The 14682-nt window shown below is 37.7% G+C and overlaps 1 protein-coding gene across 2 annotated transcripts; it reads left to right on the forward strand.

The window, feature by feature from the left end:
• The first annotated feature begins 3348 nt into the window (after nt 1–3348).
• ZCCHC9 (zinc finger CCHC-type containing 9) lies at nt 3349–12124 on the forward strand. 2 transcript variants are annotated; one of them, XM_060143220.1, is made up of 6 exons: nt 3349–3436; nt 4540–4978; nt 7650–7800; nt 8120–8212; nt 10169–10237; nt 11516–12124. In XM_060143220.1, exons 2-6 carry the CDS (start codon nt 4595–4597, stop codon nt 11632–11634), a joined length of 816 nt encoding a protein of 271 aa, XP_059999203.1. In that variant the 5' UTR covers nt 3349–3436; nt 4540–4594; the 3' UTR covers nt 11635–12124. The 2 variants fall into 2 exon arrangements, with proteins under 2 accessions (XP_059999203.1, XP_059999205.1); XM_060143222.1 differs by having other exon boundaries at nt 3352–3436; nt 4572–4978.
• Nucleotides 12125–14682: the final 2558 nt, after the last annotated feature.

Below are 14682 nucleotides of genomic sequence, written 5' to 3' on the forward strand. Positions count from 1 at the left end.
CCAGGTGAGATGGAATGAGCACACCTCCACCCTGTCTCCCAGTGAGTCCAGCTATAAAAGATAATGCATACATCAGCTGTTTGAGCACTCTGAAAACTAGTAGCAGGTAAATTAGGGAAGATCAGAATTCAGAGTACCACTGAATCAGTGCTAAATTTACATTCTGGATTTTATCCTGGACATTATGGATGTTATTTTATATATACTCTGAGTTCTGTTTTATTCCTTAGGGAAAAAATTTTTAAGCAGGCAATTAACTTGTGTAGGCTTGGGTTACAGGTTTGCCTCACTTTTTGCCAGTGGAAATTCAAATCTCAGTTTATTCTTTTAGCCTCCAAGTTTGTCTTGTGCATGCGGGTTCAGGGACCACCTTGAGATTTGTGAGGGATACATACACATACATCTACATCTACATCTTCATATACATATATATACGAATACAAAGAGGGCTTCGTGTGGCCCTCTTCCTTCCAGGATCTTCTCCCCTCACTCTCCAGGGATGGCTGTTACATGCTTCTTCCCCTGGTTCCTCCAACCAGAAAGTTGATGGTGGGGTTTCCATTGCAGTTTTAGCTGTTCATGTACTTTGTGACTGTGGCCCACTCTCATGGCAAAGACACAAACACACAAAGGGACACACAATCATGTGCCAATTGCTTCTTCATAGTTTGACTCCCCTCCACAAATGTCTGCTTTTACTGACTCTTCAGAATCCTCAGGTAATTGTTTTTTATATTTTATCCAGAATATATAGTCATCAGGATAAGAGATGGTTTGTAGAAAGCTTATATCATTATAACAAACTACTTTTGTTTGAAACATTAAAATGTACTACCTCTGCAAAAAAAAATTAATATGATTTGAAACAATTGTCAGCTTCTTAAACTGGGCAGTGTTTACATGAACATGTGCTTTATGATTACTTCATATGTCATATACTTTTCTGTATGCATCATACACTTCACAATTTTCTAAAAATGAGGTACTTCAGCCCTTCATAACCAGAACTTCAGTTCCTCACTTAACATTTATCCTCTGGATCATATTGTTTTGAAAATAACACATTTACAGTATTTTAATGATATCTGAATGAAAAAATTTAATAAAAAGATAGTCCATTGAACTGTGAAAGTGAATACATTCTAAAAATAAATAAATAAAGTCTCATATGGGCAAGGCTAACTGAGTAAGTCTATTTTAAAGTGGGTTCAAGCTGGCAAAGAATCCCCTATAGTATTTCAACATAGTGGAGCTCACACCTTTGGACTGAGCTTATGGTTCAAATCCTGACTCTGCCTCTTACTAAATGTGTGACCTTGGATAAGTTACTTTAGCTCTCTGAGCTTGTTTCTTCATTGTAAAGTGGAGAAAATAGTAGTTTCTACCTCTCAGGATACTGGGTGGATTAATGAGTCAATGAATGGAAAGCATTAAGCACAGAGTGCTAGGTACCTATAAAACGTTCAGTGGAAGTTAGCTATAATTAGTACTAATACTTTCTTCTGAATCCCAAAGGATTTCTATGGCTGATTTGCTCAATTTCTAATTTTTATTTGATGCATTTCCACAAAAGCAAATTGAGATCATGTTCCTTCACTACCAGGAATATACAACCTTCTACAGATTAAAATTCAGCACAATACTAAAGACGAGTTTTAGTTGAATGCACCCTCTAGTGGCATACATTATGTGCAAGAACCTGGCATCTACCAAAGAAAACCTCTTTATGAAATGTCAGGTTCTAGGTCGGCACTTAGAGCCTGAAGCCAGCTGGTTAAGAACATGATGGTATGAGTGGCACTCTCACATCTTTTAGGAAGCTCCCTCTCTTCCAGAGCTGGAGGATTTTTAAAAAAAAATCTTTTAAAACTTTCCCCACCGTAAGACCTAGGATATTTGTGATATTTACCATACCAAATTCCAATATTCCTATAGCATTGACTTTAATCTTTCCTCTTAAAATAGAGTCATTTTCTAGCTTACTTTAACAAGCATTGCAAAATACTTATTCTTCATTTAGCTAACAAGCCATACTGAGCATCAACTATGTACCAGGCAATGGGGATACAACAAACAACTTATTACCCAATTCATTATGCAATTACGAATTTGAAAAGCGCCATAAAGAAGTATAGAGTGCCATGACTGTATACTAGGGATCGATCTAGTTTGGGGAGGGGGCTTTGTAAGGCTTACTTGAGGATAAAACGTTAAAAACCTTGAAGGGTGAATAGAAATTAATTGGAAGAAGAGAAGGAGGAGTACCATACAAAGAGAAGAGCATATATAAGGGCTTGGAGATAGCAAGATGCATGTGGCATTTGACAAACTGAGGAGACTCCTATGCATGGAGCTCAAAGAAGAGGCAGAACTTGTGCAGCGTGAGGCTAGAGAAATAGGCAGGGACTTATCTTGTTAATGAGTTTGAACTTCATCCTAAGAACAATGGGAAATTATGGAAGGGTTTAAAGCAGGGAGCAACAATCTGATTTACATTTCAAAAGTTTGCTTCGCTAAGGCACGGAAAATGGATTTGAGGGAGTGCAGCAAGAACGGATGCCTAGATCAGCTGCCAGTAATCCAGGCGAGACATGATGCAAGCTGGAACAAGGGAGGTAGCAGTAGCGATAAAGTGGACAGATATTTAAGAGGTAAAAGGGATCGAGCATGATGATGGGGATGGGAGCAGTTGTCCTGGTGAACTGAGTGGATTGCCAATTTTTCCACCAAGCACAAATGCTGGTGGTAGCTGGGTTTTTTTTGTTGGGGGGCGCGGGGGGAGGGGTGGCTAGTTGAGATAAAGAGTTGCTCAGGAGACTACAATTTCTCTCTTAAAGGAGAACGTCTTTGGCTCCACAGGGTGGTATTTCAATTGAACGCTGAACTAGCATTGGGCAGGACTATGGGGCACCGCCCTTCACCTAGTAGGGCCCCAAATGTCCTTTTTTACACTTCTATCACAGTGATCCATTCCCACTGCGCTAATAGTTTTACTTTACTTCGGATAGAAAAACGTAACTCCCTCCCGCCGCCAATCCCAAGAAATATTTGCTTTATCTTTCGAAGTCCAGTACAAAGATCATTTCTCAGGGAAGTCTTTCGGGCCTTTCCCACCCCACGGATCCTTCCATCCATCTCGCCCACTATGCTGTGCGTTCCATACAGCACAGATTGCGCACTCTCAACTTCGCGTCTCCGGGGTCCAGAGCGGGGCCCTTCAAACACTGCGAGCTTCACATTTTCTAATTAGCCACATTTACTGGCGCTGAGAGACAGCATAGCGCCTGACAGCCGCACCTCAGCGTGTGAACCAATTGCCCCCCGGAAGTGACGCGCTGTCAGGGATGACGTGCTTCCGCTCCCGACTGTCGCGCCGCCGCAGCGTGACGGGTTTCTCTGGCCTGCCAACTCTGCTGCTCTGGAGGATTCGTGCGTGGTAAGAAGCTGCGCGTGGGGGAGTAAGGTCGTGGGACCCCCCTCTTTCGTTCCCTGGGACGTGGCGGGAGGGCGGAGGGAGTGGCAGCTAGGTCCCCGAGGGCCCCCAGCGCCAGGTGGGGCTGAAGCACCGGGCTCCGCGGCGGGACCAGGCCGCCGGTGACGGGACCCGCCTCAGCTGTAGGAGGTTGGCCGCTTGGGCCGGCGCAGGCCAGCCCCACTGGGACCCGTCGGGTCGAATGGATCCGGCCGACCGGGTACTCAGAGCTTCCCCTGTTCCATGTACTCAGGGGAAGGATAACCTTTCTCCTTTTGAACAGCTCCAGTCCCCACTGTGACAGTCACAGGATCTGCAGCGACGAGTGCGCGCGCGTGGTGTAAAGTGGCGTGCACAGCACCACACCTGTTTATTGGCTCCGCCCCGCAGCTTGTGCTGAAGGGATGTCGTGGCAGGAACTGAGGTTTTCCGCACGGGATGCTGCCCTAAAAGAGGGGCGTCTTAATAACTGAAAATTATTTGAAACAGCTGGGCTGGAAGTAGCTTACGCTCTGATTAATAAAAGGAAGACTCGGTATTATCACGTGACTGCAAACACATGTTTTGCTTATCAATCTGCCGGAAAGAGTTGTCATGACAGACTTCAGGTCAAAGGACAGGAGTTGTGTATACTTACTAATTTGCTGTGCAAATTATTTGCGATGAAATGGCAGACTAAGCAAGAAGATTGGAAGAAAGTAGACCTGGGACTTAGAGATAGGAAAATAAACCGCTAAGAAAACTGCAGAATTTGGGAAAAGTAACTTCATTTACTATTACTATGTGATTTAATTTTGGAAGTAATTTGGTTTCTTAATGAATTGTTTTCCAGTTTGAAGCAAGTATTTATATCCTTGTGTTTTTTGTTGTTGCTGTTTGTTTTCTTACTGGTGTGGTAGCAAGGGCTAGATTTACATTACAGGCATATCTCTGCAGCATGTTATAGAATTAAATATACAGATATATAAATTAAGTTAAAAAGTGTTTTAATAATTAAAACTGTAACATATGGGTACAGGTTATATAGTGATATAGCATGTATCTTTTTTTTCATTTTTTAATTTGAGATGGTGACTAACTGGCCATGCTTGTCTTAAAGACGGATAAACATCTGATGAAGCCATGACCAGGTGGGCACGAGTTACTACCACACAGAACAAAAGACCCTTCCCTGCAACATCATGGGAGGACATGAAGAAGGGGTCCTTTGAGGGAAAAAGCCAAAACCTACCAAAGAGTAAACAACTTGAAGCCGATAGTCTGTGCCTTAAAAATCATGCACCCCAAGCAAAACACAAAAAGAATAAAAAGAAAAAGGAGTATTTAAATGAAGATGTGAATGGATTCATGGAATATCTAAGGCAAAACTCACAGATGGTTCGCAATGGGGAGATGATAGCAGCAGACAGTCAGGAAGTCAGGGAAGAAATTGCAGTTGCTTTAAAGAAAGATAGTCGCCGGGAAGGAAGACGATTAAAAAGACAAGCAGCAAAGAAAAATGCAATGGTAAGATTATCACTTCTACTAAAATGTTACTTTGTATGGCTAGAAACTATTATTCATACACTCAGATACGTATTTTAGCAGAGTCTGATTGTGGTTATGTACTAGACTTATATGGCATCTTTTTGAGGGCTAGTAATGACAGTAGGACTTTTTTTGAACACCTTCTCTATGCTAGACACTTGATGTACTGATTAATTATCACAACATACAAAGATGGTGGCATTATTTCCATGTTTTGGGTAGAAAACACTGGTGTGCAGCTAGGTTAAGTATCTTGCTGAAAGCCACTTAGCAAGTAGCAGAGGAGAAATTCAAACCCAGGAAAAGGTGTTAATATTTGATTACTTAGAATCATGGTTGGCACTTTATAAGTATATGCGTTATTAAATAAATGTGAACCTAAATGAGCTACTAACTCTATGTAGTTCAGCCAAAAGAAAAAAAGAAGATATTTAAACCCAGAGTCTGACTTTAAGACCTATGTTCTCACCCCTTCCAGTAGCCCTTTCTCAAACAGCCATTTTTAAAAAAGATCAAAATAAGGGGGAAGGTTAAGTACAACAGGTTAGATATGTGTGGTTCCCATTAGTTGGAAAGGATGTCTCCTTTTATCTTTATCCATGAAAAACTGATTGCACAGGAAGGAGATCTAATAAGAATCCTACTGGTTAGTAACAGAGCAGAGTAATAGCAGAGTTAAAACTCCTTGAGACTCTCCCTAGTCATTGCTCCCTCCTTCCCCATGTTACACTGAGAGGAGTGCTGGGGGCTACAGGTTTATTTCCGTGGTGCCAAGACCTAGATTTTAAACTGTGTCAGACACAGGAAATGAAATACTTGGTATAATTCTTTCCCTTCTCTAGCAAAGGATTCTTCTAGCAGGATACTACATAAGAATCAGGATTTGTTGCTATTTTACAGTTTTATTTTTTATCAGAATTACTACATGTAGAGCACTGTTTGCACCAGTGTAGATTTGAAATGTTACAGCCTCCATAAATGTGGCTTCTGGCTATTTGCAGGATTAGTTTTATGCGGTGTCATATTTAAAGATTCTTTTGTGGAGATAATACTGATAAAATGTTCCTTATGGATAAATTGGGATAGAAAAGATAATCATTTCTTTTTGGATCAAGATAGTTTTGTTTAAATTATACAATTTTCAAATATTTTAAAATCAAGTTAATTTAATGTAAGGATAATGTAAAGATAATTTCATTGACATAGGCAGTGTGGTGAATTGCATACTTTTGGAAAAAGTTTAGTATTGTGACCTTTTAAGAGAAGTTTTATGTTTTTAATTAAGGGGAAGGACATTGTTTTTCCAAAAAAAAAAAAAAAGGAATTCTTTATATTAAAGCATGTGCTTTAAATAGTATATGGCTTGTTGAGACCCTTCAACTAATTTTCTTGTTTTTCTTTTTAATACCTCAGACTAAGCAGACTAAGCATCAGTTCTATTGTTAATAAGTTGACATCTAGAAATTTACCAGTCCACTCTCCACAATCCCATCTACATTAAATTTAAGGATCATTCAAAAAGTTTGTATTTGGTGAAGATTAGGTTTTACAGATAAAACCCCAGTCAGTAAGCTGTCAGGTTACTAGAGACAACTTTGACTTCACCAAGAATACAAGACTTCTTATGTTGGTGATCCAGTTTTGGGTAGTAACTTTTCCTGCAGTTGTAGAATAAATGAATTCTCTTTGTTTGCACTAGCTCATTTTAAATGTAAAAGTTAATAAAGACTAAAGGGACTCATTCTTTTCCAGTATGTTATTAAACAGGAAAAAAAGAAAGTGAGGGCATAGTTGCAAAATATTATTTTGCCTACTGAATTTGCTTTTTAAAAACCTTGTGCTTATTTTGAAAAAAAATTAAATGATGAAATATTTGTTATCCAAAAAATGTACCTTTTTCCAGTTTAAATAAAATACTTTAGCTCTCTACCGTCTTTGATTATGACTGATATTCTCATTCATTGCGGCGAAAAATATCCTGCAAATTGCTAGGTAGTGTGTAAAGAAACCAAACCATTGTTCAGTGTTAGGCTGGAGCCAAATAATTCATCTTAGAATTATACCTTGAAAATGTGCATATATTCTAAAATGAAACATCTATCTATTTATGAATACTAAGGAATATGTATGAAAGATATAAAAATTTAAGTATACATTTTGGTATGAAATATATCTTATGATTCAAATCATAATTTCAATGGAATCACTTGACCCAAATTCATTCAATTATGTGAACTTTAAAAGTGAAAGTATTAATTTTGAGTGATAATTTTTATGGTCATTGTCCATCTCCTCCAGAAAACTCGGTGTTTCTAGGTACAGACATCCCCATTAATGAATTGAATAGTCCATATTTGCTTAATTCATTTAAGCAATTACCTCCTACAAAGACATTTATAACTTGTGTCTGAGACTGAGATATTGATGGATTGAGGGTTTTCAAAAGCACTGAAACTCTCTGATGGAAATGACATTTCTTATGGTTTAGGAATATGTGAAACACTTTTTTCTACAGATAAAATACTGAGATTTCAAAAAAAGAACTAGATAACTTTAAAATGAGGAATGTTTTAAAGACATTTTTGATGACTAGAATTAATAAAGCCAGTGTAGTGTTGCAGTGTGGAAACTCACATTTTTGTTTTCCTAGGTATGTTTCCTTTGTAGAAAACCTGGCCATGGGATTGCAGATTGCCCAGCTGCCCTTGAGAATCAAGAAATGGGCACTGGAATATGTTACCGGTGTGGATCCACAGAGCATGAAATAACCAAGTGCAAGGCTAAAGTAGACCCAGCTTTTGGTATTAATGTATCTTTTTTAATATCAGTTTTTTATTTGGTTAATGGGGAAAGTGGCCAGTAAGTAGCCAACTTGTTTTTTCATTGTTGACAGGGTTTGTTATGAGTGTGTCACTTAATATTTTGAAATCAAATGAGATTAAACTTTAAATCATGTAAAAACAAATATGTTTTTAAACACTCTGAGAATACAGTGTTTTAAAATAATATGAATTACATGATGTGTGTGTGTGTATGTGTATATATATATATATATATATATATATATATATATATATATATATATAAAACTAACTTAACAGGAACTGTTGATTGTTACAGGTGAATTTCCTTTTGCAAAATGTTTTGTTTGTGGGGAAATGGGACATCTGTCCAGATCTTGTCCTGATAATCCCAAAGGACTCTATGCTGATGGTGAGTACTTTTACTCTTATGTCGAAAATGGTGAGTCATCATGCAGTTGTGATTTAGTTTATACTTAAACTTACTCAAGAATTATTTAAAAACTAAATTTATTTAGTTTTTAAATAAATTCTTGAGTAAGTAGCAAAATCTTGAGAATTTCATTATCTTTATCAAGCACTATTCTATGTACTAGACTTTTTGTGTAATGTAACTTGGTATTATTTTTAATACATCAAATCAGAAAAAACTGACATGTATATTTAAAAATATCTGTGCTTGCTTCAGCATCATTTGTGAGAGTATAAGTATCTACTTTTAAACATAACAGAAGCAAAGGGATAATTTCTCAAACTAGGAGAAGATTTAAAAAATAGTGTTGTGAATTTAATCTCAGTCTAGCATACCATTTTGGGTAGAAGGGTTGGTACACACTATTCATATTTGTAGTAACTTTTGTTTTTGAATGTTTTCCTTAGTTAGTTGTCTGGCATGGGAATCAAGTAACTTTCTTAACTTTAGCTCAACTAATGGCTTAAGGTGCCCACAGTAAAGTCTGTGATGTTTAAAGCTTTAAGGAGGAGGTTGTCATCTGTTAATGTGAGTCATTTGTTAATGTGATGCTGGTACCATCAGGTTCTAGAAACCTTGTGTTGTGACTGGGTCCCCTTGCAGAAGTCCAGTGAAAAAGCATAGCTTTGGAGTTAGACCAGTTATAGCCTCAGCACTACCACTCACTAACTGTGGGACTTTGGCCAAGTTAACTTCTCTCTTCTCAGTTTCCTTACCTGTAAAATGGAGATGAGAAAATTGTATTTCATTGATTCTAAAATGCACATTTTGTTCACATTTTAGTATCTCTGAACTCATTGTATCTTACTATTGGGGCGTGTCACATAATTGGAAGTTTTTTTTTCCAGAGAGCAATGTAAAATAATGATACATCTTATAATCAGTGGTATCTTAGATTTGATGAATTATGGTATTTTACCTTGAAGAGTTATGAGGATTAAAATATATTATTCAAGTGCCTCTTCTATTTCACTATGGCATCTACAATAGTAAAGAGTCCTGGACCTGGAAGATGCTCAAAAGTGCCTTTCAGTTTTGAACTTAAGAAACAGGTCATATAATATGACTAGTGAGCAAAGATGCCTTTGTATGGTCAACCAAAATGACTAGATATAAAAAAGTGCAGCAAGGGGAGTAGGTCACATAGAAGTGAGAATTCATCCTATTAGGATCATTTTTCTGAGTGAGTCACTTAACATTATGAGCATGATCGTGATAATGCTTGACCGTTAAGCAATAGTGTTCGACCATTCAGTGAAGACTCATTTTAGAAACCAAATGTGTTGTAATTCACAGTCCTGGAATGTTGCTTAAAGAAGGGCAATAGGCATTTTTACTCGAGTTAGGATGCCTGGCAGATAGAAGGTACTGAAACAAAAGTTAATTTCATTCCTTTTGTAATTGCTCACCCCTATCTGACCTGTACAGCAGAGCAGTGGTTCCTAACCCTTTGAGGACCTCATAGCACCTCATGGTTAAACATTCTGATCATTAAAGAATCTGATTAAAAACTGTGGGCATTCTCCTCAAAAAACGCATCTGCCCACAGATTTTTCAGAGTTCACAAACCCTTCCCTTTCTAACCGTGGTTAAGATCTAGGCTTCTGTGCAGTGGCTCTTGGACACTCCAGAGGACACGTACCTTCCGTCATATCTCACTTCTTTTTCCCACATATGCCCTGAAGGCCAGGGGCAAGAAATGGTGGGTAGGTACAGTTTAGTGCTCTTTGAAGTCAAGAGGAATGGAGAATGGACTTAGTAGGAGTAAGTTCCTGGCTCCAGCTACCTTTGCAACTAACAAGGTTGTGAGGACCAAATAAGATATGAAAGTGCTTTGAGACCTTAAAAGCCCTAGGTAAGTATTAGAGGTTTTCAATTACTCTGTTCTTTTTATAGGTGGTTGCTGCAGACTTTGTGGCTCTGTGGAACATCTTAAGAAAGATTGCCCCAAAAGTCAGAATTCAGGTGAGATCTCTGGGCCTCCATTTAGAAGGGGTGAGATTAGTATTCCTCTGTGTTTTTGCTGGATTTTGTTATTAATAACTTGTTGATGTACAACTGATTTTAAGGCTGCCTGGTTTCCTACTGCAGTAATGACTTCATCGTTTCTTTATCAGCAGTACTAACTGAGCATCAGCTGCTGTTCTCAGGTGGGAAAAAAGATGACCAGTAAGCCCCAGAGGACCCTGATTTTATAAAGCATCTTATTCATAAATATTTTTATTTGCTAACCCATGTATTTAATAATAGAGCCAATTCTGTCACTTGAAGAAAAGTATGAGAAAAGTATTTCTCACTAAGAGAAAATAAGAAATTTGAGAATAACTTACAGTATTCTTATGATTGAGTATCCTCATGTATGCTGTGAAACCAAAAGGATTCAGTTAGTTGCAAAAACTGCCGAAAATATTAAAATTGTGTTATCTACACAGCATCTGGCCAGTTATATTTTCTTCCCAGTGAAATACTACCCTCGGTCATCGAAAACTTCATAAATGTTCACCAAACCTAAGGCAGATTTTTTTGGGATGTGGAGACCATTATTACATTAGTTTACCTAGCTTAAAATGATGATAATCCTGAGTGAAAGAAAGCAAGACAGTAGGATAGCCCACTAGTGCTTCTTGGGGAAAAAGCACATTTCTATTTATATCATATAGTCATAGTACCACACAAATAAGTCTGCCCATTCTTAATTCCTACCCCTAGCATTTGAATCTGAAAACCAAGAGTTCTTGTTTACAATCTTGTCTAGAAGAAGATAGTCTTTACTACACTGTAGGCAGTGAGATTGAAATGATGAAGTGGAATTTGAATTCTCCCTCCTGGGAGGATTGCCTCTTCCCAAATGACAAGACTGACAAGCAGATGTTGTATAATTTCACAGGTGGAATCTTGTTCATTTGAAACTGATGCTTCATAAGTCTTGCTGTTTACAGACTCTTGGAATTCATTGACTCTATAATGATGAACTCTGGGAAAGAATGAAAGAGCTTTCTCATCAATTTGTGCATTGCAAAGCAGTTGATGCATTTCCCTAATTGGGATGAGAAATTGCCTGTGGTACTCTGAAATCAAGGGTTATAATCAATTACAGAATTGCTCACTTTCCTTTAGTGATGGAGTCTTCTCTCTTTGTGATTATTCATGTCAAAACTAGTTCCTTTGCTAAACCAATACCAGTCTAGGTGATGTATTTGATGACTGTTTCTCTTACATTCGGACTTTTCTGTGTCTTTACAGATCGAATGGTCACGGTTGGTCGCTGGGCAAAGGGAATGAGTGCGGACTATGAAGACATTTTGGATGTGCCTAAACCACAGAAACCCAAAACAAAGATGCCTAAAGTTGTTAATTTTTGATTAGTGCTATCGTTTGTTAGCACCTCATTGTTAAACATTCTGAACTGGGCCTACTTCGTAAGTTGGAGCTGGACTCTCCCTTGGAGTCCTGTATTGTAGATATCAGTATAATCTAGGTGTGGTCAAACCAGTTCCTGAGTTCTGTCCATCAGGGAGCACTACTACAGTTGTTTGGAGAAAATCACTGAAAAAAAGTATAATACGTTCAAAATGGATTTTCTAAAAGAATATATTTTTAACCAACAGAACTTAGGTGTAACTAAGTGGTTATATACCTGATTGTAACAATCATCTTTTTCTAAAAACAAAATTATGCATTAATATGAACTATCCCTAAACATGGGGTACCTGCTTTGCATTTGGAAATGAATTTTTGTTATATTGTTTTCTTGGCTCAAAGCATCAATTTATTGTTATATTAGAAATTAATTTATAATTGCCACAAAATCTGTATTTTAAAAGTATTTAATAAAAACTCACTTGCTATTTACTTATTTTTCTGAATACCTAATTTTGGATTGAATGAGCCATTGTCCATTAATGTCCATGTAACAATCCCTTTGGAAACACAGTCTTTATGAATCCTAGATGAGCTTAATTTTTATTAATTTTTATTTTAGTTTTGACATAAAGAACAAATTAATGAGGTTAAAATAGAAGAGTATCTCAACTTAACAGCAGCTCTTTCTTTGCCCCTGATTTTCAAGAGAGAAATTCTAGCCAAAATTCAGTTTGTGCTATTTAACCAGAATGATGATGGCACATAACAGATTGTCTGTCAAACTTAATAGCATTTTGTTCACGTTTTAGATGAGTCAGGATGAGATGCAAGCATCATCATCATCAAAACAGAGTTAGAACACTAATCAGAGACCCATTAGCTTCTTTGTTTGATTTGATGAATACATGCATACTTAATACATATATTTCACAAGGCTTAAGCCTCCCATTGTACTGTATAATGGAATGACTGTTGGATTGTGTGTTTCATTTGGAATTTTACCTGATTGGATACATTTGTAATGAAAGGAAACAGCTGTGATTAGTTACTGATGTTTCAAAAGCAAAATATTTACCAAATAAGAAAAGGAACACTTTTCTGTTTTAATGTCTGTACCTCTGAACATTTCTAATCTTAATAGGAGCTGTTCTTTTTTTTTTTTCAGTGACAGGAAAATATGAACAGACTATGGCTCAGCATCCCAGAACTTAAGGAAATGAGTGCCATTTAAAAGGAATGGTACAAGTCATGCAGCTGGAAAAGGACAGCAGTGCTGCCCTGGTCATTTAGTCTGAACACACCCAGATTTATTTCACCTGTCCTATCAGGAGCAAAAGGCTCTGGAAAGTCAAAAACCTGTCAGCTGCAAGTTAAGTCTAATGTTTTTTATGTAGTCTTCAATGCAGGGATGTCCATTTTGTCTTCTTTGGGGTTACTTTGTTTGCATTTTAATGGTCTATAAAGTAGACAGTGAAATCATTGGAAATAAATTGCAGGTGCTGAATGTAACATTGGCAAACTATGTGGACGCTTTGTTAAAGAAGCTCACCAGAGACAGAAATTCTGACATCCTGAGAGATTGTGTATTGCTTGATGTTGGTTATTTTCTTAACTAAGAATGCCAAAAGAAGAAGGCACACATTTACTTTATTCATTATATATTTTCCAAGGACCTACTATGTTCCTGGTACTCTTTCAGGCACTTGAGATTGTGGCAGTGAATAAGACAAACAAGGCCACATGCATTCTGCTGGGGCTGAAGAATGGAGAGGAGACTTAGGAACAAAAAATACATATCAGAAATATCAGTAAAAATAATATCAGAGAGGGATATTTTATACATTTTATAAATATTTTGTTGAATCCCCTAAGACTTAGTGGTTAGCACTCTTTTCTTCCTTTAGTCCTTTGGAAATGTCATCTCTCTTTACAAGCTTATCTTTCACTTTTCCGTGGCTGACTCCTAAATCTCCATCTTGCCCTAAAATCCCTGGTTTCGGTTCTGTCTTCTCACCTGCCTGCTGGACATTCTTACTTGGATGTTGCACTAACACCTCAAACTCATAATAGCTTTAAATCTCATCACTTCCCCTGAGGGAAAAAATGGGCTAATTCCCTTTGTCTCCATTTTATTCAGTACAATTATATTCCAAGCCTGTAGGCTCGCATCTCAAGTTACGCTTTTCTTGACATTCTCCCCACCACATCCCAGAGTCAACCCTCTCTCACTTCGTTCAGGCGTCTGCTTATAATCTGCCTAATAGAGAGTCTTTTATGACCAGCCTTATAGGAAATAGCTTTTTCCTCATCCCAATAACTTTTCATTCTCTTGCTGTCTAAATTTTCTCCATAATTTATGTCCCTACATAACACTATTTGTCCCCTCTCCACCGGATTATAGGTTACATGAGGGCAGGAATTTTGTCTTAACTCATCCTCAGAAGTGCTTGGTGCATACAGAGCATTCATACTGTTGAATGAATGAGTGAATTAAATGAATATGTGATAGAATTAACACACAGATGATACAAGAGGCTGGGTAGCTACTTCAGATTGGATAATCAGGGGAAGCCCTCTGAGAGGAAGACTTTTAAGCTGAAATCTGGATGACAAGAAGAAATCTGTTGTGAAGATAATGAGGAAGAGCGTTTAGGGAGAGAAAATAGTCAAAGCCATGAGCTTGCCATATTTGAGGGGCAGAAAGAAGATGTGATCTTTTTGACTGGCTTCCTTCACTTAGCATGTTTTCAAGGTTCATTTGTAATGTTACATTGTATAGTACACAGGGAGGTATTAGGGAGAAAGCCTTGGATATCTTGATGTGAGGTAATAAGTAAATGCAATGATACTGAGGAAGGAGCCTGCCTGGTATAGTTGGAAAACAGCAAAGAGGCGAATATGGTTGGAAAAGAGAGGGATAAACTAGTAGAAGATCAGAGAGTTAACAGGGGTCCTATCTTACAGCCTCTACCAGTTTCTGCCACATAAAAACCACAAACTCTCAGAAGCATACACGAATAAGCGGTTATTTAGCTCATGCCTATGAG

This window comes from Lagenorhynchus albirostris, chromosome 3 (genome assembly GCF_949774975.1).
Source record: "Lagenorhynchus albirostris chromosome 3, mLagAlb1.1, whole genome shotgun sequence".
Taxonomy (NCBI): domain Eukaryota; kingdom Metazoa; phylum Chordata; class Mammalia; order Artiodactyla; family Delphinidae; genus Lagenorhynchus; species Lagenorhynchus albirostris.

Coding starts and splice junctions, on each gene's coding strand:
- ZCCHC9 (XM_060143220.1), top strand. CDS start 4,595: ATGACCAGGTGGGCACGAGTTACTACCACACAGAACAAAAGACCCTTC. Junction 8,213..10,168: donor CAAAGGACTCTATGCTGATG/GTGAGTACTTTT, acceptor TTCTTTTTATAG/GTGGTTGCTGCAGACTTTGT. Junction 10,238..11,515: donor CCCCAAAAGTCAGAATTCAG/GTGAGATCTCTG, acceptor GTGTCTTTACAG/ATCGAATGGTCACGGTTGGT.